The sequence below is a fragment of the Labrus mixtus genome, chromosome 20, assembly GCF_963584025.1.
Source record: "Labrus mixtus chromosome 20, fLabMix1.1, whole genome shotgun sequence".
In the NCBI taxonomy this organism is placed as follows: Eukaryota; Metazoa; Chordata; class Actinopteri; order Labriformes; family Labridae; genus Labrus; species Labrus mixtus.
In genome coordinates this window covers 21,680,566-21,707,712 of record NC_083631.1, presented here as the reverse complement: position 1 = coordinate 21,707,712, position 27,147 = coordinate 21,680,566, and the positions used below count along the sequence as shown (strand labels likewise).

General features: G+C 43.8%; 1 protein-coding gene across 7 annotated transcripts in view; it reads right to left on the bottom strand.

The window, feature by feature from the left end:
* LOC132953909 (RNA binding protein fox-1 homolog 3-like) overlaps positions 1–27,147 on the bottom strand; it is a 284,754-nt gene that overhangs the window by 122,837 nt on the left and 134,770 nt on the right. For 6 of the 7 annotated variants that reach the window (XM_061026273.1, XM_061026275.1, XM_061026269.1 and 3 more), the window contains exon 3: positions 26,413–26,522. In XM_061026273.1, coding sequence (XP_060882256.1) covers positions 26,413–26,522 — 110 coding nt within the window. Of the gene's footprint in view, positions 1–18,626; positions 19,402–26,412; positions 26,523–27,147 lie in introns of those variants that run through there. The other variant, XM_061026274.1, reaches the window with a different exon arrangement.

Genomic DNA, 27,147 nt, shown 5'->3' with positions numbered 1-27,147 from the left:
TCATTCCTTTTTAGGGATGCTCAGTGCTGTCGTTTCTGTACTCCTCTTCTCTCAACTCAAACCAAAATCCTCCCATTGCACTTTTTTTTTTTGTTGGCAAAAATAGTCCAGGAAAAGAAAACAAACTCTGGTTTTCTGTATCAGGAGGTTTAACATGCAGAGGAGGATCATGATCATATCTCAAATGAATTAACAGTCTGATAACTTTGACGTCAAAATCACAAAAGTACACGCAGAATAAGGACTTTAGTGTCAGATTTGGATTTTTCCAAATTCAAAATTCAGGCTACGACTGAAACATTCTGACCTTCATCTCAGGAGTTTTACTCTTTAATCAGTTTTCTGCCTCAGAATTCAGATTCACACCGAAGTGTTCGTTTCTACTTGAAACTCAAAGTTTGGACTTTGGATCTTAGACTCAAAACTGTAACTTTAGAGTTGAGATCTGACTGACTGTGCACTCAGGATTCAGACCACCGACTTTAAATTCAGGCTTTCATTTCAGAAGTTTTACTCTTAAACCAGAATAACATTTTCAATCTGAGAATTCATTAGTGCGTCTGCCCCTTGTACGACTATAGTCCTCCAAGCGGGCAGCCCGGGTTCAAATCTGTATCGACTTGTTCCCAGTGGTGATTCTACAGTCTGTTGGGGCCTTCGGCAAAAATCAATTGCAGGGCCCCTCCAACCAGCGTTCATCACCATCATGTCTGCCAGCGTCCCGACGTTTACTCCTCGTCCTCTTTTTTTCCTTTTTTCTGATTTCTCTCCGACAGACGGAGAATTCCTCCTCTTTTTTCTTTTGGTTGACTTTCATTTACGAGCTTTGGTTTCGCAGCAATAGTTCATGCAACGCTTGGCAGGGCAACGTCAGTGAGTGCTGTCAGGTGGGGCCCCCTCAGGGAGGTTTCCTACTGTCGTTGCGAAAATTTGCACATTTTGAGCCACTGCTTTGGTTTCAGTTTGTTTGCCATCAGGGGCCCCCCTTACTCTTTCTCTCTCTCCGGTTTCTGACTCTGCCCACTGTCCTATCTCTGAGAAAATAAAGGCATAAAAAGCCCCAAAAGAAGAAGAACTCTTGATCTTTAAATGAGGTTCTTCTCCTCGGGATTTGGCCATGAAGCCCAGAGCCTTGAACTCAAAAATCCAACTTTAAACTGAAGAATACAGAATTTTCACACCTTATCAAAACTAGAAACTCTCCTGTCAGAAGTGCTAAGCTCGGGATCTGACCTTAGACTAGGAAACAAACTCAAACTGCAAACACTAAAGTTGTATCACAAAATTCAAACTTTAAACTCAGAGGTTGTTTTCCAAGAATGTCAAAATTTATAGAAACAAATTAAGACCAAATAAAACATGATTAAAAGAGACATTTCTGTGAAGAATCCTGTTCAGGATCCTGACTTTAAGCTCAAACTCTATTCACAACTGGCCTTACTCCTCTCCAGCATTGTGTGATTAACTTGAGGTTTGTTACAGATATTTTTTTCTACATGTTCAAAATATTGGCCTATCAGATTTAGGGTCACTGTGAATTCTTCAAAAAATGTTTTTCAGACAATGTCAAGTTCATGAGATTTGTATTTTTCCATCTGAAAACACAACCTTTCTATTTTGGAGAGAAATAACAGACTGCATCATTTTTATTGTTTCACTAACACACAAAAAAAAAGACTGGAGCCCAAAAAAAAATAAAGTGATCATATTGTCAGCCAAGGCCGAGCCAGCTCCATTAAAAAGTACCGTAAATTGTTTGAGTTTGAGATTTATTTCTTCTTTCCACATCACTCAACCGGCAGAGATCTCATTTTTTTGATTGAGCCTGTTATGTATGGCACATTATACATTATATATAGTACATTAAGACTGACAATGATCATCCATTTTGACATGCTTGCCTTGCTGAAGCTGCACAAACTGCTGATACGGTGGATTTACAAGGTGTATCATTGCGCCCACATTAAATGAAAAGTTAAATTATGAACCAATCTATTTCTGATCTTAACAACATCCTCCTGACGACACATTATTTTAAGTGTTTCTGTAAAAAAAAAAAAAAAAAAAAGCCATTATGCATATAAAACACCTCAAATTATTGCAATATCTTGATGAAAAGGAAAAGTTCATCTCGTCCCATCCCTCCCGGTCTTCAAGCGAGACTGTAAATTGACATCAAGTGTCAACCGTGTAAAAGTCAAAGAGTCAAATCTGCGCCATAACGCGGGGGAGAAAGCACCGCGGCCAGCATGAAAAACTACTCGCGGGCGATCACATTACCTGCCTTTTTCACTGAAATAAGCAGTGTAATTCATCCTGACCTTTTTAGATTACTATGAATGTGCTGTCTGTGTAATTTTAACTGAAGTCCTCAGCAGCTTTGCTGGTCTGGAAACACTGGCTATGAAACCCGAGCAGGCGGCAGCTGATGGGATCAATGGTTCTGATACCACCAATACAGCAGTGATACAACAGCAAACAAATGCTGAGGGGACTGCATGGCATTCACGGCTATTCACACCACACTGCATAAGTATAGTGTCCAAAAAAACATGGGGACAAAAAATATAAAATTAGAAAAACAACTTAAAGCTCCTGCAAGGAACTCTCAGTTTGTGTCAATTTTGGCGCCACCTGTGGAAATACGAGGTATGACTTCCCTTTGCTGACTTTGCCCTGTGGGTGTTTTTTTAAATAAAATCTCAGTCAAATGAAACACCCATTCAGATTTGCAGTTGATTTAAAATAAAGGCTTTTAACGCAGCATGCAGCTAAACCACTGACTGTAAATATCAATGGACGAAGCCTGAGTGACGACACCCATCTGTTCCTGCAGGGGGCTCTGGAGGCTCATCGGCAGCAGCCGCCATGCTGGAAATCCTGTCTCAGACTAACTTTCAGTCGACTTAACGACAGGCTGAGAGCTGGAGCTGAGGCGGGATTTAAGCCTCTTGACAATCTGTTACATCCCGCCCACCTGTCAATCAGGTCAGCTACGCGCCTAACTATGGGTAACACGTATCGTTCTCAAAATCAAATGGGCGCAGTTTAAAGAAAAATTCCCCTCCTGTACAGTGTGCGCCCATGATGACAATAACTAATCGGACATATTTAGTTTTTTGTACCAGGCTGTAAACATTTTCATTTATGCTGTAAAAACTGCTTTTTTGCCTGCAGTGTGTATGTGACTTCCTGTGTTTCTGGAGCCAGCCTCTAGTGGACACTCGACGAACTGCAGGATTTTACACTTCCGCATTGGCTTCATTTTTCAACACCGGAGGTTGCCGCTTGTTTAGGACCAGTAATTAAATCTCAATTTGGAGTTTTTTTTATGTCTTTTAATTACAAAAATGCTTTCATATAAAAGTAACAGCCTTGAGCGAACACATATGTTTCTTTTAAAGTAAGCACTGCCTTGTTTAGTAATTAATCCTTCCATTTTACTCTTTGCACCCAGCACAAACACTTAATTTCATCATCATCATCATCATCATCCTCATTATCAGGAGGGATTTGCCTTCAGCCTCTGCGTTCATCACCGCTCGGTCTGACGCTAATAACAAAAGTAGAATCCTATTTGAGCGGTGACAAGTGTTTCAGGATTAGAATTTCACTCTTAATGGGTTCTCTGGTAACGCTTTAATTCACTACCTATGCGATATCAATTCCATTATAATCTCATTAAGCTGTTGCACACCGAGGTGATTTCGAATGAATGTGAAACAGCCAACCGTACGCTCCCCCCTAATTGAGCAATACTTTTTATTCATTATTATTGCCCATTATTAAATTAATGAACTTAATGGACTTATTTTCCAAATTGCAAAAGACCCCTGGCAACATGTTTTTAATTCCATTAGCAGACATATTAAATGGAAATAAATAAATAAATAAAAAAAGAAGGAGTGGGGGTGAGGGGGGGATACACAGAGGTGTGTGGGGGCAATTAGCCTACTGCTGCGACGGATCATCAGCCGCACAGTTTCTCCTCTAACGCTGAGGGGAGTTTGTCCATCTTGTCCCGGGTCTCTGGTGACAAAACTCACCTTCACACACACTTCACAAACTCTCTGTTTCAGGTTCAGTCCTCAAATATCTCATAAGAACGTATTTGTTTGAGGTAAACGTGCTCCATTCATGAGTAGAAGGAGGAACAGATTATATTAAAGAGGACATATTATCCCCCCTTCTCCACCTTTTCAAACAGCCCCCCTGTGGTCTAAATGAAACATCTGTGCTGTGCTTTGGTCAAAATATAACATGAATCAAGCAGCAGAGGAGGTTTGTGACCCTGTATAAACCAGCTCTCTCAGAATGCTCCGTTTTGGTGTGTGTGTCTCTTTAAATGTAATGAGCCCCCCTCTGAGTTTTCCTGGTAGACGTCACTCCTCTGTAGAGAGAATAAAAATGGCAGACCTGCGCAAAAGTTTTGTTCTAGGCTGGGGGCGGAGTCCATGGGTGGAGATATCAGGGGAGGGGAGGGGATTTTTCTTTTACCAGAATCCCACTGTGACATCACAAGGAGAGCACATTTAAAACAGAGCATTTTCCTCTGCGTTGTAAGACTTATGCAGACCACAAACAAAGGACTGGATGGGTTTATTTCACATTTTGTGGGTCGGTAGACACTCAGGTTACCCAAATAAATGTTCAAAAACACTGTAGAAGTGGATTTTTCATAATATGTCCCCTTTAAACTCGATAAATCGATAAACGATAAAAACATCCGACATTTTCAGGTCCTTCTGAGCATTTTTCCCATAAGAGAGGGCAGCACATTTGGGATGAAAAATCCACAGAATATTGTGAACTGTCATGCCATTGACATGTATGTGCAGAGAATGTACAGTTTTTCCTTTTCTTTGTGCTCTTCTCTCTTATTCTTAAAGTGTTTGCTGGGCATGTGCAGGGCTGCACAAAGAGAGCCAGATGTTTCCTTTAGCCTCAGTTTGAACCCTCTAATCCGTCGCCCTTTCATATTTAAGACACACTGTACACGGCATTAAGACCTATTTGAATATTGTATTGTAAGCTGAACTAAACAGAACCTGAATAAAATATGAAATAGATTTTCTGAAATGAGATCTTTTCAGTATCCAGAGGCCGCCATGCAAAAATTGCCCCGAAGATGAAAGCCGCCACCGCCGATCTGCATAACTGAACGGGGGCCCGATCAATACGTCTCAAAAGTAAAATGGCAAGTCTTGATAAGGTTATTGAATTTTCTTTTTTAATTAAAAAATCACACGAGTGCGCTCCTCTGTCAAGTACCGCGGCTGCTGCTGACGAGGAGAGAAGAGGAGAGGGCTTGTTTATATGTTCATCAGTGTATGAAAAACACAAGAGTGTCTGCGCGTCATCAATCAGCGCCGGCAGAGAAATGCATTTCCTGTTTGTCTCTGTCATATCCCAAACACTCACACAGACATGAACTCTTATCACACGTCATTTGAGCGCTCGAAAACAATCCGTGTTATGTATTTGACGCTCATGCAAGCATCGTTTTCCACTCAACGTTTTTGCACCAAAAAGCACAGCGACTTGTATTCTGATGTTTTTTTTCTCCCCCCCCCCCCACCACCAGAAAAAAAAAACGATGCAACAACAGAGGCAACACTTACATATGCATCCATATGCCGAGGCTGTTATGCAACACGTGACACGTTGCATCCGTTTTGTTAAAGTGTAAACGTCCAAAAGTGGCACACTCTCGTCCCATATTCTAGTCATGAAAATGCATAATTTAAAAGAGCTGAGACCTCGAAGCCTGCTCCTCGGCGGTGCATAGCGGAGCGAGAGCGAGCGCTGCATCGTATCAGTGTGAACATCAGTGGATAGAAAACTGGAACTCCCCGGAGAGAGTGCCATTACATTCAATCGTCAACCTGCTGGATAAAACTCATTTCGCTCTCTGCACAGTGTCTGAATGGCTCTATACATTTCTGCAGAGGCCACGATGTGATAGCACAGCATGTCACCAACCACACTGAAGGGGGATTTTTAAAGCAGGTTAGTGCACCGCAACAAAAAGCCAGCGCACAAAGCCACAAGAGCTGTGGTCGGGTCGGGTCGGGGGCCGACAGCAGACCAGTCCTCGCGTCGCCTTGAAGGACCCGCGGGGGTGAACAAACGGCGGCGAGTAGGGAAGGCCCCGGACAGAGTTGTTGACAGCGAGATAATGTCAGCTGCTATTTTTAGATGAATGAAAGCGTCTTTGGGTGAAGTGAGCCTGTTTTAAATATTCATTCCTTGCCTCTATTTAGCACCATCTCTGTGCACCTGAGGAAAACACTCTTTTTTTAAACTTTTTTCAAGCTGGTTTTGACAAAAGATTCACTCTCCTGCCTGCTTTACACTCCTTCTATTTACATGCTAACTGCACGGTAACTTCATGTCTAAACCTGTCACATCCGATAGGTATTTAGAAAGATCAGTAGTTAATGTGAGTGGTCTTAAAGATGAATTAAAAACATCTGGATTGTTAACACATGCAGACAGACTTTGTGTATCGTTCTTGCAGGTAGAGTTAGAAGTCTAATTGTATTCAGGATTATGATCAGTCAGCGAAGGTGGATTTACAGCCGTTACTTGGCTCACAGTGGAGAGATATCATAGCTGTCAAACATGGAGAAAAACAATTACAATATTAATAGGCTCGTGAGAGGAAGCTTTGCCATCTCGGGCTGCACGCACTTCACAGTCATGGAAATGTGAAATGATATTTTTTAAAGCCTAAAATTACCTAAAATAGTTTCCATTTTGGTTTGGTACTCCAGAAAGGTCAAGTAAGTTTTAGTGACTCGCAGCTCTTCCCCGTACAAAAGAGAGGTGATAAGCGGAAAAAAATTGTATTCAACAAAATATTTTTTAAGATGAGATTTCACCCGCAAACGAGAGCTCTTTTTAAAAGCTGGACGTGTTTTGCCAAATTGAATTATTTGTGGCATTGGCAGAAACAAAGGCGGCGCTTATTCGTTTGCACAGCTGAATGCAGTGAGGCCTAGGCTCTAGTTAAACAACCAACAACATGGGCGATGGGTTTCACATCGTTGTGTCCCTCTTCTTTAGGAGAGGTTTTATGAAAAAGGTGTTTTTCTGGATTGGGCAGATTTGAAGGCAATCTGAACTGACTGAATACATATGATCCAAGTGGCGCTGCTTGCTTGCAAAACATGACTTGCGTGTAGCCGGCTAAATTTGCAGGAAGACAAGTCTAATCAATTGTATCATATCTCACCATATTGTATCATACGGTACTGTTGTGTTCTGTCCAATCATACTGTTTCATGTCCCATCATGTTGTACCACATTCATCATCATCATACTTAAGTGTATCATATCGTGCTGTGTTGCTTCCAGTCCTGTGTTGTCGTACCATACCCTAATGTTCTGTATCATTTATAGTGACCTTTTGGTATCGTATCGCATCACACTGTTTCATACTATGAAGTTGTTGAGTTTTAAACAAATGTAGTAAAATATGTCAGCGATGTAACATGTAGCACCACACATGATAAAGGTGATTCCCAAATCATAACCATGGCCTCTTTGTCAGCCGCCTTTCTCTATAAAACTTATAATGCAATGCACACTTAGACTTTCATGATGCAGCAGCCAAAGCAAAGCATGGTCTTTTCAAGTATTCAAATAAAACACGCTAAGAAGTATTTGGCATTCTTAGATTACAGGAAATGGCAAAAATAATCAAGACTTTGATTAAAGGCTTTATATGCGATTTTTTTGATCCAGCAGATGTCGCCCTTGAGCACCAGCATGAAACCAAAACAACTCGCGCTGCATTGTTGTGTTAGCATGCTAATGCTAGCGATCTTTATTATGCTCGTATCTTCACACTGCATGTAAATGTACCTGAAATGAGCGTGATCTAGAAACACAGTTAAGCAGTGAGTACAGTATGTTATTCTTCTTTTCTCTAGTCCCTCAATTAAACAACTTTTATACGCGAGGGGAGGAGTCAGCCGGCCGTCCGGGCGATGTAAACAAAGTGAAGATAGGACTCTGAAAACTCTGAAAACATCACAGACAGTGGGACTCGGGTGTTACACCCATTGTAGACAGTCATGACTCACAGAGTTATTTTCAGAGGAGATACTTGATTTCTATTATATTTAAGTGTGAAAAATCACATATAAAGACTTTAAGATTATGAAAGAGTACAAACATTACCAATCCAAAATTGGTCTGGTAACTTAAAAAAGAAGTCAACAACAATAAAAAAAAAATAACTTCACAAACAGAAGTTTCACAGGGAATCAAACCGCCTGTCTGCAGGATCAAAGTCCTGTGTTCTTTACACACGAGGACAGAACGCCGTCGGCCATGTTAATGATGTTTATCAGACAGCTGTATCAAATCAGGAGCAAAAATAAAGTGTGGCTTGATTTTACTAAAAGAGTCTAAAAGATGAAAACGGAGAAGTCGTTAAAGGGAGAGAAGGTAGTTAAAGTGTTTTTTTTTTTCTAAAATCTATATTTATCTATGGATGAATATATGTGTGTATTGGGGATGCAATGACTTGTGTGTGTCACATTATGCAGCATTTCAACTGAGAATTATTTATCAGCAGGGGGGGGTTCAGTCATCTTTATGGGCCGGCCTTTTTGTGCTCCACTGAATATTTCTGTTTCTAGTCGGAGCTTAAGCAGGTAGGTAGCTTTGACCGGCTCTCACACACGGGGCAGGCAAACAAGACACAGGTAGCTCCAGCAGGATGGTTACATCATGATCATGAAAAGTGGATGAGAAAAAAAAAAAACACCAACAACCCCAACAAACACACGAGGAAATCAAATGTAGAGGAGTGTGTTTGCACATGTGGTGTTTGCACATAAACACACACACACACACACACACACACACACACACACACACACACACACACACACACACACACACACAGTGTTCCACATGGAGAGAGAGAGAGGCTAAACCTGACACGAGGTGAGATGAAGTAGCATATCTCATCATGGCCGAGTCGGGCTGTGTATGACCCGGAGGATGGAGGTAGGCTCGGGGCACGGCCTCGGGACCCAGGCGAGGCGAGAGTGAGCGGTGGAGGGGGGGAGGGGGGCCCTCCGCTGAGACTTATAAAGTCCCTGCTACAATTTACTGGGGAGGCTCAAATTGCGGAGTGTCCAGTGGCCACGACGCGGGCCCCGCTGTCACCGCCACTCTTATTTGCTTCATTCCCTTTGACACTTCCTCTCGATTAGGGTCATAAATTCCATGAAATCGGTCAATAACCTATAACACTAATGTCACTCTCCTGCCATTAATTTTACAGCCAGTGTGCCACATTGTTTCTTAACCCCCGTTTTTACGTGACAGGGTGGGGTTTATACTCCCCGGGATTGATTGAGAATAGTATATAACTAGGTTTGAATGGAGCCTTTGCAACCATAAAGTCAAACACATGTATGAAAAAAACTGCTCTGGCTGTGTGAGTCTTTGGAGACTACGACCTACACATGCCTGTAGGTTCACGATGAAGCAGCCCAAGCAAAGCATGGTCTTTTCATGTCTTCAAATAAAACACGCTAAGAAGTATTTGGCATTCTTAGATTACAAGGAAAAGCAAAAGATATTCAAGACTTTGATTGAGCTTGTGAAAGAGTACAAACATTACCAATCCAAAGTTGGTCTGGTAACTTGAAAAAGAAGTCAACAATAAAATAACAAAAATAAAAATAACTTCACAAATAGAAGTTTCACAGGGAATCAAACCGCCTGTCTGCAGGATCACTACACCTGAAGGGTTTCCACATTCACCTCTACGTCTCCAACTCTTTTAAATGAGGTTTCTTTACTGCATCAAACCTCAGGGCCGTGTGCAGACTTTTCTTTAAACTGGGGTGGCCCACCTGACTTATGCAGGGGTGGCATGACTTTTGTGGGCACATGCACATAAATAAAACAACGTTTTTTATCCCTTCTATCCTCACTAATGATATGTTAAAAACACTATTTAGCTACATACAAATCTTCCTAGCTTTGATTCTTTAGAGACTCAAAACTAAGTTGTAATGCAAAGTATTTAGAAGATTGCATGGAAACTCTTGTACGCTGTCTTACTTTCAAAAAAAAATGTATTGGCAATTAAATCCATTTTAAGTTAGTCAGTGTGCACAAGACATTCCTTGGAAATGTTTCTGCAAAGAGCAAAGTATTCATTTACAACTGAGGTTCTACCATTATCTTGTTGAAAACAGCAAGAATAGTTGATTTGTACTTGTAGGTCCCGCCTCTGATTAGGCAAATTGCAAATTGAGGTTGCCCAATCAGATTTTCACCCCGACTTTTACCCTGAATTTTTTCTGCCCAGGCCCCTTCTGCATGAGGTCGGGCTTAGCCAATGAGAGACCTGACAGTACGATAAACCAGACGTTGAACTTCTCGCCCGATGTTCACATGTTTTTAGACTCTAGCATCAATGCACAGTCACACTTTCACCTAAAAATTCTTAGTCATGCTAACAGTCTGACAATTTCACATTGAATGAAATATGCTTCTGTAGTATTGCAGTGAAAAAAAAGAAAAGCAAAAAGCTCATGTTTGTTTCAGCATTGTAAACACTTGATGATCCTGTTTGAGAAACTGAGAACTAAAAACGTAATAAACTGCAGAAATGACATTCGTTGCCATGTGAGAGAGGGGGGGGGGGGGGGGGGGGCAGACGTGGATTTCTTATCATGCGTGGCAGCTTGCCAGTGGAAATGTTGCTGCCGCTCTCACAGGGGCTTCTCCTCCAATCTTCTTCCTTATGTGAGAGCTGACACTTCGGGGGCATATCTATGGCACAGGCGTGTTAGCGATGCACACGCCTTCTGCTGCCGTGGAGACGGTGAAGAACCGCCATGAGGGAAGACTTTCTACTGGAGTTATACTGGCAGGCGCAACAGGCCCGACCGCAGGAAAGTTAAATAAATATAGAAGACTGCAAAAATTACACAAACACGGCGTTAAACTGATACTTCTGTTGGAGTGCTTTTTGGAAAGTTACAAAGAGAACTTCTGCAAATGAGTCGGTGCTGAGAGAAGCCATTTCTTTCCATACATCAGCTGAAGGGGGGGGACATTTTTAGGCCAGAGCGCCACATTTCTCCGGCTTTTAATGACACACGCTATGATCGCGGAACTCACTTGTTGTTTCGCTGTCATTGCTCAAAATGATGCCTTCTTCTTTTTTTTTTTTTCTTCTATTTTTAGACGTTGTGAAATTTGGGGCAAAATCTTTGAACCTCTGCTCCACTTTTCCTTCGGATTATCATTTTGTTGCAGAAGCCATAGTCTTAATATTTAATTCTCCCAGTCAGTCAGTCAGTCAGTGAGATGTAAAAAAAAAAACAAAAAAAAAAACGTCTGCTCGGCTTTAGTTTAAAACATTATTCTGCATAATCACGCATCCCCCCTCTCTGCGTGTGATTCACCAGGTTTAGGGATTTGAGTGAGAGAGCAGAAAATGTCTCCTCGTGTTCTACTCTTCTTCTTCTTCTCCTCATTGTTTAGCTGCTCCAACACTTTCTTCTTCTTCTCTCTGTCTGCCCTGTTCTCCTGAAGTGAAAGAGGAGGCTTTTAAACAACAGGCCCCCGCCGCAGTTAATCATTAAACCGGACTTTTTTTTTTTTTTTATTCCTCGCCCCTGCTCTGGAATGGCCGGAGTCGAAATTGACACTGAAAAGCCTCGGCAAGTGTGGGGCGAGTGCAAAATGGCCGTCCGCGGTAACAGCTCACAAGCCCCTGGACAACCTGAGGCATGGCCATCCAATCCCACATCATTAAGGCTGGAGTCCTTTATTGTGTTGGAGGCATTAAATGGTGCGCTGGCTATAGCCCTGAAGTCACACTCCACTAGGAGAAAACAGCAGAAAAAAAAAATAACGGCACAGCTGGATAATGACTTTTCCCTGGGAGGCTGACCATGTGTACAAAAGCGCTAATGATAGCAGGTGCAATAAGCGAGCGCGAGGCTTTTACTGCGTCCGGATCTATTTTCCTCCTGCTAAACTCGCCAGTGATTTCCCCCGTGTAGGTGTCTTTCTGTAGTTTAAGAACCCCCTCCTTCACTCCTCTCCATCCCCTCTCTCTCTCTCTCTCTCTCTCCTGTATCTAATCTCTTCATCAGCTGTGCGGCTAATATCAAAGAGGACTGTGGTGTGAAAATCCTGCAAGTAAAACCTGCTGTCAGAGCCCTAATCACAATTAGCCGGGGCTGTAGACCCGTTAGCCCCAAAGGGGGTAGAGACCGAAAAGCTGACAGAATTATTGTTAGTACTACTGCTAAGCACAGTGATTGCTAATGATCCCAATGAGGAAAAGAAAAAGAAAAAACGAGGTTAAATCAATCTCATCCATCCTGGTTTTCTCCTAATGTCATCAGATTTACACTCAAAACGTATATAAACATTTTGCAGCCTGATGAAGTTTGCCTGATCGGAACTTTGGGTACAACTGGGATAAACAGATGATAACACGTTTTCCTGGATGTTCTCGACTCGGCTTGCTTTCCTCAGCCCCGGCTTTGTAGCAGAGCTGATGTAAGAGCTCTGCTACAAAGGCCTGTGTGTGTGTGTGTGTGTGTGTGTGTGTAGCCTTCCAGATTATAAAACATTGAGCAGGAAGTTAATGACTGATTGCAACAGCCGTTCCTGAAACTTGTAGGGAGAATAAAAAATAAAAAAAAGTAGAGCAACAACTCCGAGACAAAACAAGGCCGGTGCACGTGACACACACCCGGGAGCGAATCACCTGCAGTCTAAGAGGAGCCTCACATTTGATGTTAAGGGAGATAGAAATATCTAAAGTTATTACAGCAAGTCAGGTAAAAGTGTGTGGCAAACGTTGTAAATAGGGGGGCAGGGGAGCCGGTCAGCAGCAAGCTAATGAAGGCGTCTCGGGGAGTACTAAAGAGTCTGCGTGACACTACTCCTGATGCGCCCCCCCCCGTCTGAGGACACACAGATCAATTAAATACATTAACAAACCATCGCGAGCACTTCATCTTGCAATATGAAACCCGGGCGGGCCTGGACTTTTCGCTGCCCCCTCCCCGCCCCAAGAATGGCTGCCTTTTCTCTCTGCACACACACCCCTCTTCTCTCTGCCCATGAATTTCAACGCGGCCCGTCTAGCTGGTTGCGGGGGGGGGGGGGGGGGGGGGGAAACGCCTCTCCACGTGTGGGGTTTTGTAATGTCCCACCAGAGGCATGCATTGTAACCAACATGCTGCACATATATATGCAGCGTGCAATAAGGGGCAGACGCGGGAGCGCTGCGAGCTGTTCTTTTTTTTTTATCGCCGTGGAAACCTACAGATACAATTTGCAGTATAATGCACGGCGTATGAGCGAATCACAGCAGCTTTTTGATTGAGCGCCCGCCTAAAGGGAATCCACTCCTTACTAATGACCGCAGCTCCTAAAGCCTCAAATCGGGGCTCCTTCCTGCCTTTTGTTTTTTTAAGCCTCTTCTTGTGGACGCCTTTTCCCTCCGATTTGAAAAACAAAAAGAAGCATTAATGCAGGGCCAAACACACCATGTGAGCAGCCTGCGGCACACTTGAATGCATCGGTCGGGGGGGGGGGGGGGGGGGGGGAGTCTAACGTAAACCACTGCTCCTTGCCAATGCCATATATATATATCCAGTCTCCCCCATTACCACCATCTCCACTCGACAGCGAGGGCCCTGCACTGCTAAATTATTCATCACACTGAGGGGAGGACAGAAGCATGCATGGTTTCTCCACTCCATGCCTCTTCCCCTCTTTTCTCTCTCTCTCTCTCTCTCTCCCTGGCTCTAATGCAAAGGAACAGCCGGGGTGGAGAGAATGATATACAGGCGCCCCGTCTCTCCATCACTGTGTGGCCAATCGCAAAGGAGATGTCGCCCTCACTTCCTCCAATTACCGCAGCCAAGTTGAGGTCGGGGGTTTGGGTTGCATTGTGGCAAGACCAGACCGGTCTCTGGCTTCGCTCGCCCCCGCCCCGCCGTGCATACGGAGGGGGAAAAAAAAGTTGGTTGGCACCCAGGGGCCCCATGCATAACGTGGGACGACTTTGTATACACATTCATCTATATCAGTGGGCAATAGGGAAATGTAAGCCAAAGGTAATTGCCCCGGATAAGAACATCTGCTTGGTGAATAAATATTCTAATGAGGGGGAGCTTGCAGGTTCCCCAGACTGATGCACGGCTGACAGCCCTCCGGAGGGACCCGCAGGTAATGCTCACCACCTGCAGTTCAAGCAGGAGGCGGTCCCCACCCCTCCTCTCGCGGCTAAACGCTGGTCGGCACTCACACACATACACACTCACACTCACACTCACACACACACGGCCACCCACGCATCCCTGTAGATACCAGGGATGGGTGGTAAATCATTGATCATGCACTGGTTGTGATGTTCTCAGAGACGACAAGTGCAATGTGAGACTCTTGTAGCTTCACTCTTCATGCGTCTGCAGCTGAAGAGATGTTGATCCAGAGAGCTGCAGCTGCATGCAGAGGTGATGCACGTCATCCTGCAGTGTTACATGCAGCTACAGATCGTTATTACTATTTGCAATCAATCATCTTACTCCAGCCGGTTATGCACCTGCTTTACTCTAAAGCACCCACAAACATTCATAATCGGAGTATTTTTCTGGTGGAAGTGGGGGATGTTTTTGGTCGGAATGCCCCAAAAAAATGTGAAAAAGTCTGCAGAAAGTTGCTTTCATAACACTTCCTTTTAAAACTAGTCACTGTCACCGTCCTGCCCATTGTTGACAAAACATGAACATTGACAGTTGATGAGGAAAAGAACAACTTTCACATCATGCAATCTTTGTTTGTAAAAAACCAAGAGAGAAGAAAAGTCGTACTTAAAAATTGGAAACAGAGAATATTTAGATTTTTTTTTTTGTGAATAAATTCAAAATCTGTTGACCATCATTAAGCGACATTATTTGAACTGTAATGCTTGTTGTCTCGAATTAAAGAAAGCAAAAAACGGATCCCAATCCTTGCTGATATTATTCATTCGTTTATTTAAGAGGGACACATGCAATGAGCATCACTTCATTTGTAAAATCCTAAGCAGATACCAAGCATACAGGTTTATAGCCGTGGCTAATTTGCAACCCCTCTCCATGGCTGGTGGTATATGGCTGCAAATTTGTTTTACTATCATTCTGCATAATGTCAAAATGGCCTTTTAACTTGGCATCTCCAGGCTGATTTGTATTCCCTCCAAAAACTGTCCACGCTTCTAAAAGGAATCAAATATCCAGCATATGAAATGAAATAAAATAAAAAGCAGCACATTAAGTTTGAGCTTCTCTACAATCACACATATTCTTCAGTACCTCACAGGGAGTCTTTCCTCTTAACTGTAGACGACCCTTGACTCAAAAATGTCAAAATACTCTTCCATATATTTCATGTTCCTTTTTTCTTTCCAGAGTGAAAATCTTCACTTTTTGTTTTAGTCTTTGTAAAATGTGCCTACGACTTATTTTGGATATTTGACTTCAGCTTCTCTGCTACTGCTGTTAAGAACAAGACATAATTATGATTTTTTTTTTTTTTAGAGTCAGAGAGTGGTTACAAAGTAGAGGTTCATGTGTTTAATAAGTGTTTAGAGAAGATGGTTTGTTAAGAGGAGATGGTGAAATCAGGCTCCAGAATTAGCCGCCACGGCTGTTATCTGTGGCGTAGATCGGCTCGCTTCACCACAAACTGTCATCAATTGTCTTTAGAGGTGGAGCACACCGCTAGCTGCATGCAATGGATCCCCGTCAAAAAAATTGATTAGCAACATTTTGATTGATGCTGGGTGTCCATCAGGGCTATCGCTACGTTCACTGTGTCATAGACTGTCATTGCTAGCATTATCAAATTAGGTATAAAAGATCAATTCTTTGCTTATCTCAGCCCCCAGTGGTTGCATATTGCTGGATTTATTTTATTTGATATACTTTATTAATCCCTGAGGATATTTTAGAGACATGCTTCTCACACACATAGGCCAGAATCCCACAGAAACAGGACCTGTGGACATGCATCAGTGGAGAGATGTCAGAGCGGGGCTGCCATGCAAGGAGCGCACCAGGCCGGTTGCTCAAGGGTACCTCGGCAGTACTCAGGAAGTGCCCTGTTACCTCTCCAGCAACCAGACCAACTTGGTCCACACCGGGACTTGAACCAGCGACCCCAACCCAGGTCCCTACGCACTGAGCTACTGCCGCCCCAATTGGATACAAGAGTCAATAAAGAAGAGCTAGCTGAAAATACAGTTGGAAGAACATCTACCGAAATTGAACGAGAGTGTGTGAGCGATTAGCTTCTTTATAGCAACAAAAAGCAAAACAAAGAGCTTCAGAGTTATTGTGATGTTCCTACATAGGAGATAAAGGAGTACTTGGATATCTTACTGAAGTAGATGTAACTTGTATTTTCCAAGTAAAAAGTCCGACTTTTAGAACCAAAATAAAGTTAATGCGCGACAGGAAACACACTTGACATGCTAACCTTTTTGTATTTTGGGGTGATAAATATTCTATTATTATAATTTATGAATGATTGGGTTCATCACTCAGAGGTTGCAGCCGGTAAAGATGTTGCATATTTGATTTCATTCATAAAAAAATAAATAAAAAAAAAAGGCAAATTATTTGAGTTTATTATGTTTTTTATTTCCACAAATAAACGGACTCTGCAAAGTATGTTGGACTGCCGAGATGATTTGAGAGAAAAGTGCAGTATTTGTCTTTAAATGTGGAGCAGGATTAGTCCTCAAAGTACCATCAAAAAGAAACTACTCAGGTGAAGTTAAAGTGAGCAAGGACCTGAGAATGTGTACTTGCCGCTGTGTTTTTTTTTAACAACTGTGCAGCAGTTTGAAAAAATAACTAAATTGTGTCCCTGTGTTTAACAGCTGAGGATCCTGCAGACTTAGCAGTACTCCATCACTTCTACTCTTTCTACATCTATGTTTGCGTGGTCATGGTTGTGACCGGCTGCAGGGAGAATCAGTGATGAAGCTTGAGGTGGGGGAGAAAAAAAAAAGAAGGTGAGCAGCGTCCTCACAAGCGCGCCTTCAAAGAGGCCGGAGAGCCTCTCTCGATCAAACACCACGGCCTCCGGGAGGCATCGCAGGACGAGTATCGGGGGAAGGCCTCGTGTTTGAGCGAAGGCGGCCTCTCAAAAAAAACAAAAATACAAAACCTCACGCTGCATTGTTTGTCTTTATCGTTGTGACATAATTTGGAAATCATACACTCCCTCCTGTCACTTCCACTCCACTGGCAAAGCGACTTTTCTTGCGGTTTTTAAACTGGAGCTCATCTTCTCCACTTGGAGTAACTTTTAGCCCCCAAAAACATCCTCTCGCTCGCTCGATCTCTCTCTCTCTCTCTCTCCAGAAATGTGAGCTGCAGATCGATAGCCGAGGCTGCTTGATTCACAGCATGCTGAACATGGTTTTTTATCATTTATATTTTGCTTTCTCTATCCAAGAAATGTGGCCCAAGTATTAAGTCGTTCAATGAAATAATCCAGGTAAAATAACTCCCCGACACCCCTCCAAAAAAAAAAAAAAAAAGAGGCTCTCTGCAAAGAAATGTACACCCAGGATCGATAGCTACACACACACACACACACACACACACACACACACACACACACACAGTCTGCAGGAGACGAGTCTGAAACTGCATTACAGCTCCAACGGTTTACCAGTGGTATTGCCGGAAAATATGTGTTGCATTGGAGAATAATTTCATCCACTTTGTCTTATTTCTGTAAATGCACGCGAGCAAAGCAAGCGCTGGCTGGGCGGGGGTATTGTTGTGGTGCGTAGAAAAAAAAAAGAAAACCACGGAGGAGACAAAACCAATCTGACTAATCGCAACATGATCTCAAACAGAATTAATCAGCAGCTTTCTGGTTAACAATCTGTAATCATCCTCATTCTGCGAACCTGATGCTGCTTAATTTATGGGAGGAAAAAAAACAAAACTGAAGAAGAAGGAGGTGGGAAAATAAAAAGAAGAATAGTAAAGTGACTTGGATATATGGCCAAACAAAAAACAACAACAAAAACCACCAGAATGAAAACACAGCGCATGCAGACGAACAGGAAAAAAAAAAAGGGGAAATCAAAACGTGTCCCCAGAAGACCCCTGAGCGGGTTTCCTAGCTCAGACGTTAAATCTGAGAGATATGCTTTCAGGTGACAGACAGGTTGCATTCTGGGTAGTTTAACTGTCAAGAGGAAGTTGAATAACAGTACTTGTAAAAGGTATTAGGTGTTGGGGTAACAATCACGCTCAGACGTCCCTCTCTCGTTTGAGGCTGAATAAATCCCAACACGCAGGGGGCCTTCTCTCTGTAGCATCTGGCTGCAGCAAATCCAGCATCAATAAAACACATGGAAAATATAAAAGCTGTGTCCGTGCATGTGGGAGGTGCATCCCATCACACACCCTCCACCCCCTTACACACACTTGAACTTTGTGTATAAACTGTAAAGGTTTGAACCAGTCTGACATAAGCACATCACACACATCAACACTCATATGTCCAAACAGAGAGAGAGGGGGAGGGGGGGGGGGGGGGTTACTCACCCAAAAGTACATCATCATGGTGGATGTGGGAAAAGGTGTCAGCAGGCGGGTGAGTGGAGGAGAGAAGGGCCGAGCACTGGGACCAGTCCAGTCCAGTCAGGAGGAGTCCGAGTGTGTGGACAGAGAGCGATACTGGTCCCCTGATCCTCTGAGGCTGCAGCCCGCCCTCTCAACTGTTCAATGGGGCTTGACTTCAGGTTTTACCCCCCCCTCCTGCTTCGTCTTCTTCTTCTTCTTCTTCTTTCGCTTCTTTCTCAGTTAATATTTAAAGCCTCCACTTCTTTGTCTTCTTCCTCTTCTTCTTCAAGACAAGCAAAAAAAAAAAAAAAAGGGGGTTGAAAAAAGCAGCCGGGAGAAAAGAAAAAAGAGAGAGAGCTTGGGAGGTGTTGTAACCTCTTTTTTCTTTTGACACTCTTTCACTCCACTTGCCTCTCCAACACCACTCACTTCGAGACTCTCCCCCACTGTCTCTCTCTGCTCACTCACTCTCTCGCTCTCTCTCTCTCTCTCTCCCTCTCTCGCTTCTCTCTCCCCCCCCACCTTGTGCCGTCTCTTATTGGTGAATGTGAAATCAGTCGGTACGGCACCGAGGCTCAACTAGAGCAGCAGCAGCAGCAGCAGCAGCAGCCCGTGCGCTTTGACAGCTGCCTCCAGCGTTCCTTCACCGGAGCCGTGTTGCTCTGCATAGAGGAGAGCAGCCGAACAAAACCGGGATCCTGCAGACGGTACTGTAAAATTCAGTGTCCCGGGGAGGGAGGGCGAGGGAGGGAGGGAGGGGGGGAGGCAGGAAGCCGGTGGAGAGCTCTGCGGGGAGGAGGAGGGGGAGGAGGAGGAGGAGGATTGGGGGTGGGGGGGGGGGGGGGGTACTTGTGTTGATGATGATGCTGGTGAAAGTGGAGGACTAAGAGATTCGCTCCTCTCTTTCTTCTTGTTGCCGCCTGTGAGTGAGATGTCGCGCTGGAGTTGTGGCAGTTGTAGCTCATTGAAGAAGAAGACAATGCAGAAGAGGCAGAATAAAAAGAGTAGTGTGTGTGTGTGTGTGTGTGTGTGTGTGTGTGTGTGTGTGTGAGGAGGGGTTCTCAGAGAAAAACCTTAAAAGTATGCCAGAGGCAATTTGGTGAGGCACAGCATATTCTCCGCTTGTTTTCTACTTTTAGCTGCTGATGCTCGCCGTCTTCATGCGTTTTCTTCCAACCCCCCCCCCCCCCACACACACACACACACACACACACACACACACTACACCGCCCCCCGCCTCAAGCAGGTTGGTGGCCCCGGTTAGGTAGAACAAATATACATTTTTTTGGTGCCGATGAGGAGGCCCCACATGAAGTTGAAACACCTCTCATTCGCCAGGCGCTATATTGCATTACGAGATTTAGAGTGTTTTCCATCTGGCGGCTTCACAGAAGAGAAGGGGGGGGGGGGGGGGGGGGGGACCGGGAGAGGGGAGGGCGGGAGGGGAGGGTTTGGCTATCTTCTAGACAGCAACTGTAACAATGAGCCTGCCTCAGCAATTTTTCAAAACATATCATCAATACACGACTGGGAGCATCCAACGCTTTTAAATATTAACCCTGTGTCGACCGTGGTGGGTTGAAGTGGGAGAGGATGGGGGGGGTGGGGTGGGGTGGGGGGGGGACCAGGTTGTGGAGAGCTCGAGTGGTTTCTGCGGCGTCCTCCTGCGCTGGATCATCCAATAAAAAGGCGTCCTGGGGGGATCCGCTAATTTGCTGTAGGATCCTGAAGAACATTTGCCAGCTATAGAGAACATTGGCGTAATGAACAGAGCAGATACATTCAGGTTATGTTACCCGTCGGTTAATTGCCACATAAGGAGGCTGAGTTAAAATTTGCAGCTGGCTTTTGGAGCGAATTGATACACGAGGGGCCTCGTTCATATGGCGCAACTGTCATCTCGAATTTATCACCCGTTTTTATTTTTTCCCGCCCTCCTCCAGGAAGGCACAAGTGAACGTTTTGCACAGAACGGCGATGTGGAAGAATCTCACGTTTTTGTGATATGTACGCAGAATTGTTTTCTTTTAATTTGGATCATGAAATGCATCAAACGACGCTTTTGGCCTTTTTCACATCACAGTTCAGCCTCTCCATCACGTTGCATGCACACAATCTCGCAGTGCACATACAAGGCCCCCTCCATATCTTTAAACATGTCCACCAGAACCCAATGAATTTACATTAGCAATCACAGAGTGGGTAACCGCCCCCCCCACACCCACTCCTCCATCAATCTCTGATGGGAAATAAAAATGAAATGCACTTCTCAGGCAACCTCGGATTAAGGATCACGCTTTTATCAAATACTAAAGTCTATTTCAAGTCCTGTTCATAAATAACTGAGGGGGGGAGAGAGGGAGGGGAAGACGAAGGGTGGAGGCATAAAAAAAAAAGAGGGGAAACCGGAGGAGAAGGTGCAGGAAGGCAGGCAGGCGGGTGGTGTGGGTGCAGACAGAGAGCATCATGGTCTTGAAGCTAAGGGCACTTGGGGTTGGAGGGATTAGGAAATAAGGTAGGAAAATAGGAATCTGAGGGCATTTCAGCTTCATTTAATCCCCACGACTCCTTTCCAGGAATCTCCTTCAATTACAGATGAAAAATGGAACTCGGGACGAAGATGGCGTAGCTCCGGGTGCAGACCGAGCTTCTCCCTCGCATCCCGCCTCTCCCTCTGCAGCTGCCGTTTTTTTTTTTCTCCCACACTGCTTACCGAGGGTTTGCGAGTGGCTTTTTCCCCGACCATTTAGATTTCCCACCATAGTCTAGACACTCCCCGGAGACTCCCGCCATCCATTATAAAGATAGAGCTTTCAAAGAGAAGAGGAAGTGAAGGCCTCACACAGAGCCGAGCGCGCTCTTCCTAAAAATGTCTCACCGACTCTCGCAGACTCCAGATCTGTTCTGTCTTAATATTTCATGATGATCTCACCTCTCCTCTGTAGTGCGCTGCTACTTACAGAACATCTCCTGTCAAACTGCACTCACGTCTCTGTCATTAGAAAGACTCCAGAGGAGACAATGAGCCGCACTTCAGAGTTCTCACTTCACGCCGAATCCCAGCGGAGATGTGGGTTATAGTTACGGCCCGCTCGACCTATCGTCCTCATTCATCAAACACACGGCCCTGCGCCGGCTGGCCTCAGCTGGCAGGAGGACCCGGGGTTGGTCAGCGGAAGGGCAGGAGGACACGCGGCTCCATCCCCGAGTCTATTCAAGGTTCCTTTTCTCTAATCACACACTTCACTTTATGGAGTGACCCGTTTTTACAACTCGCTGACGAGGATCCTCGGCTGTGCTCATCAGCTCCACAGGTAGGTATTGACATTTCTCTGCTAAATACGGCACATGGTGAAAAAGAGGCTGTGCAGAGAGTTCTGTCTCATTCCGCCGCTTCTAAAGCATCGAGATTTGATCATGTGAAGAAGTCAAGAGACGGATTATGCGACCGATTGTTGCTAAATTCTTACCGATAGGCTTGTAGGCTTGGCTAGACATCACCTGAGATGGATTTGGGAAACATCTTCTAGTTGAATGATAGGCTCCTCGTCCAATAAGAGTTGATTATTAATGTTTAGACCATGTGTTAAATCTGGAAAAGCATGGATTACAGGCTGAACTGGAACCATAGTGGATTTCATAATATTGCAAGTGGCACAGCATTTGCGCGTATGCAGATGATGGTGTAGTTTCCACACGGTTTGGAACAGGAAGCACACAAAGCAATTTCAAGATACTGAATGTAAATTTTGATTTACTTCAACAGCACAAAATGCTGATAAATCAAGCAGATACATTTGAAACATTAATGGACAGGTATAGAAATGCTGGTTTGGGTTCTGCAGGTTGCGTGTCACCAGATGAAAAGTGCGGCTTTAAACACTTTTGATACTCTGATACTTTCCGATGCCACGTGTGTTTGAACAAACTCTGTTCTTTTCATGACAGATAGTATCGAAGAGTACAGAAGCTGAAAAAAATGTCCAACATCTATTTCCTAAAAAAATAGATTTGCACAATCCACTTTTTTTCAGTTCCAATCCAATTTCGATACATATGTACCGATAGGCCTACCGATTCCAATATTTAATGTAATCATAATTTATTATTGTCTGGACCTGGGTTATTTACACCTACGTTTGTTTTGGTCTTACATTTTTACTCCTTCAATGAGCACTGGTGGTTTGAGGGATACCAGAAGCACTCCTGTTGTCTCTATTTTTTGCAAAATATTCTTGCTAAACACAAGACAACAAACCCCTGGTTAAGCCACCACACGATACAGTTAGTACAAAGAGTGCACAGCGTACTACACATGGAGATAAAAGGAAGAAACACCAGGAACATTCCTCAATCGCCATCATGTCTCCATAATGATTTCACGCAAACATACAGCTCAATCAAAACTGTTTGTTCTGAACTTGTTGGACAACTGAAAACAATTCAGAGGCATTGACCCAGTATTCACTGAAGACACTCAAAGTTTATACTGGGATTATTTCAAATAGAAGTTGAATGGTTTTCTGTCAGCTCAGAGTGAGACTGGCTGCTTCTGTTCCTCAGCCATGCATGATGGGAAACGGCTCCAGCTCCACTGAAACACTGCACAGAATCAGCAGGGATACATCATTGGTGGATGGGTTAAAGCCCTCACTTAAATGCGCTATTTTAGATTTTTTCATTCAGTGATATAAAATAATATTGTTAGATAGGTAAGCAGCAATAACAGAGGAAATTGTGTTACTCTATCTAGACCTACTGCCTTATAATAAATATGTGTAATATAACAATACCTGTGTTTTTATGTAGTAATTTCTTTAACTCCAGCGTTCTCACATTGCCTGTATGTTTAGCCTTAAAGCGGTAATGTTGTTTCTCAGCCCTGGAAGACATCATTAAACATCATTTGTAAGCATACATTACACTCCACGCAGCAAACCGCCCATCTGCTGATTCTGGAGCTCACTGTCGGAGAAACAATAAATCTATTGTACGGCTCCATGTAAAGAATCCCACCGCAGTAACGCCTTCGTGTAGACATACATGGAGTGTATCGTGTGCACAGACTGTATGTAGCGTTAATAATGCAGTGTTTACACCCTGGCAAAGAGCAGGCAGCGCTGGCCCAGGGCTCTGCAGTAATTAGGGGGCCGTGTGTTGGGGATGTGAAGGCTGGCTGAGTGTCATGCTGATACCACTGGTGTGTTAGCAGCAGGGCGCACAGAGCGCTACGCGAGGCCACACCTTGCAGGACGTGCCACTTTTTTTTACTCCCAACAAGTTCCCCCGCGGCTTGAGCTCAGTCGGAGGCAAGCAGCAGCCTCTGCTGTTGAAAAGTGAACGCAATGCAAAAGTGCTTAAAACGGCAGTTTCACAAGTGTCTGCTTGAGGGACGGCCCCAAAAAGATGCAGAAGTCCCAACACACACACCCTAAATCAAAATGTCTATTTTCACAGCAGAGATGAACATGTTTAAGAGATGTGAGTTATTCCTAATTAGGGTTGTGAGCGGTTGTGAGCGGTTGTAGAGGTTTGTCAGGAGTCTTAAGGCCCGCCTCCCCTTCAGCTCTTTACCTGTTGTTAGGTTTGACTAAGTCAGCATTTCCAATATGGCAACCACCATGGATGAGCTTCCAAAACAGCCTCTTGTCACACAGGCTTTGTCCATATTTATGTACAGTCTATGGTCGGTGGCCAAAAACAAGGACACACGAGGGCATGTAATTGGACATCTTTAGATTTTTTTATTTTTTATTTGATTTTTGTATCCTGTTTGTCCGGGCTTTCTGTTGAAGCTCCTCTGAGGACCTTTTGGTTTGTGTTGACTTTGGCGCCCCCCCCCCCTTTTTTGTGGTGCTTCTCATCACTTCTGTTTCACTCCTGTACAAGAAATCTCCTCCTGCTCCTTACAGGAGATTTACAAGTTTGTTTGCAAGCCAGTGCTGCACTAACTCAGATAAAATCTCTACAAGATATCATCTAAAAAAACGAGTGACAAAGCTGTTAAAGGGCCACAAAACATGAACAGATTGAATATATTCCCCCCCCCCCCCCAAATACTTGCAGACAAAAAAAGCGGCAAAAAAACAACAGTCTCTTGATTTGTAAATCCTTTGAGTAAAACATCCATCCATTATGTTTACCACTTTTCCCGTTTGGAGGCTGAAACGGATCCCAGCTGTCATTGACAGCTGACATATAGAGACAGACAACCAGCCTCACTCACATTCACACCTACAGACGATTTAGACACAAACTCCAAGCCGGAGTTCATGCAAACTCCACACAGAAAGGCCCTGTCGGACAGGGAATCGAACCAGGAACCTTCTCGCTGTGAGGCAGCAACGCCAACCACTGCACCACCATGCAGCCCTGGCTGAAATGTATGGAGTGAAATTAAAAGTTTCAGTTTTTCACCCATACTACCAGTCACCAATAATGTAAAAAATGTCCCTAAAAAAGATTTGATACTTTACAAATCTGAAAGTAATCATTTTCCGTTCACATCATTAACGACCAGAAACAACAATATCAGTTTTTAAATGTAGGAGCATCTCAGTCAGCTGTCATGTTTGTTGTTGTCATCACGTGCTGCATCTTTCAGAGGTTTGTCAAACAGCTGCAGTGTGTCGACGGGTGTCATCACATGCATGCTTAAACACTCCTTTGAATTCCTCAGTGAATTTATTCAATATATAATACATATATGTTTTTTAGTACACATGCAGACCACAAGCTCACATTTCTGCAGAAACACAGTCGAAACGCTTTTCCAATTCGCGACACGAGCAGACCCGACTGGATTCCTTGCAGCCTCTTGCATCTCCGTTTGACATTAATTGATAATCAAACAAGCCTTCACATTAGACATTTATGAGATCAGCCGAATTATCTATTTAATGTAACCCAATTATATGCAACCCTTGTGCACCAATCAACAGTAATTCCCAGGCTCATAAATGACAGCCACAGCGACAGATTTAATCAATAATAAACATTGATGAAAACTTGCGACCCGCTTCCAAAGAGGGTAATTAACAGGAAGAAAGAAAAAAAGAAGAAGAAGAAGAAAAAAAAGTGCTGTGCTGAATTTAGCTTTTTTCTTTGGGAAAAAAAAAATTAACTCTGAGATCCTCGAGGTTTATGCCTTTCAAAAGAATCTCTTCAAGCACATAATCCGGCACAAGTGAGAGTGTGTAAAACAAAATTTCAATTTCCTTTTTGACAGTAAGGGATGGATTTTTTTTTTTTTTTTATCATTTATTCTTAAACTCAGGCTTCAGCCGCTCCAGCTCTTAATTGAGGCCTTATGATTTTTTTAAGTTGTTGCCTTAAAACTAAAATCCATAAATGATGAAATGGGCCTTTTTTTTTTTTTTTTAAGGTCAAACTTAACACCAGTTCAGCCTCAACGTGTAAGAAACAAATGCACAAATGGCTGCTCCTAATGTGTTTTCAGGGGGCTGCAGAGGAGGACTCATCTTTTAATATGCCTCACACGGGACTTGTGTACTCGGAGCTGGAGCCTGGAAAGTCTGATATGAAATAAGAGACTAAGATGTGGTGGGGTTCCCTGGTCTAACATCCATGCATAGCACTGTCACTTCCTGTAGAGCGTCAGCTAACACATGTCAACAGAGGAGGCATCAAACGAGGCCCCATTAGAGACTTTGGGGGATTCTGCACATGGAGCATGGTTTAGGTCCGACCTAAAACTCTTCTTGACAAAATGGAGGTAAGTGTGCACACAGGGGCCCACTGCTCTTACCAGTCTTGTAAAGAGGGGCACTCCCAAATGCCAGAGGTGGTCGTTCAGCAGTCCGCTGTACACCACGTTCCCGAAGACGGCAATGCTTCCTGACTTACACAACGTGTTTCCTACAGGGACGAGAAAGAAACACAGGGCAGACGTCATTTAAACAGACAGGAGGCAGCCAGGGGGGCAACTGTGTGCACTCCGGCAGTAAGACACTGAGCTCTGAAGGGGGGGTGGGGGGGTGGGGGGGGGGGGGCAATCAGAGGAAATAACAGTGGATGCATCATCGATTGTTATAAATATTGATTTCAGAGGTTTATTGACCTTACATGTAATGATAAATACAGAGGTAGCATGTCTGCAATCGATAAGGTTTCACTGACTGAGCCAGGTGGATCTAACAACACAGGGAAGTTGTTTAAAATAACTTAATAAACGTGTGGAACAAACCAAGCGGCAACCTCCAGTGGTGAAAAATGAAGCCAATGAGGAAGTGCAAAATCCTTGCACCTGGTAATATCCAGGTATGAAGTATCTATTTTAATTTGAAAAACGATTTTTGGAGCATGTCGTATCCAGTAAATATGGTTTCTGTTAACATCCAAATCCTGCTCTTACATGGTACGATGAATCACAGACAACCTGAGCAAGAGCGTAGCAGCTCCTACACTTTAGAGAGCTCATTGAATAGCCGAGCGCTTTTATTGTGAAATGCTGCGTGACCTACATCATGGTTCTTCCTGTGCG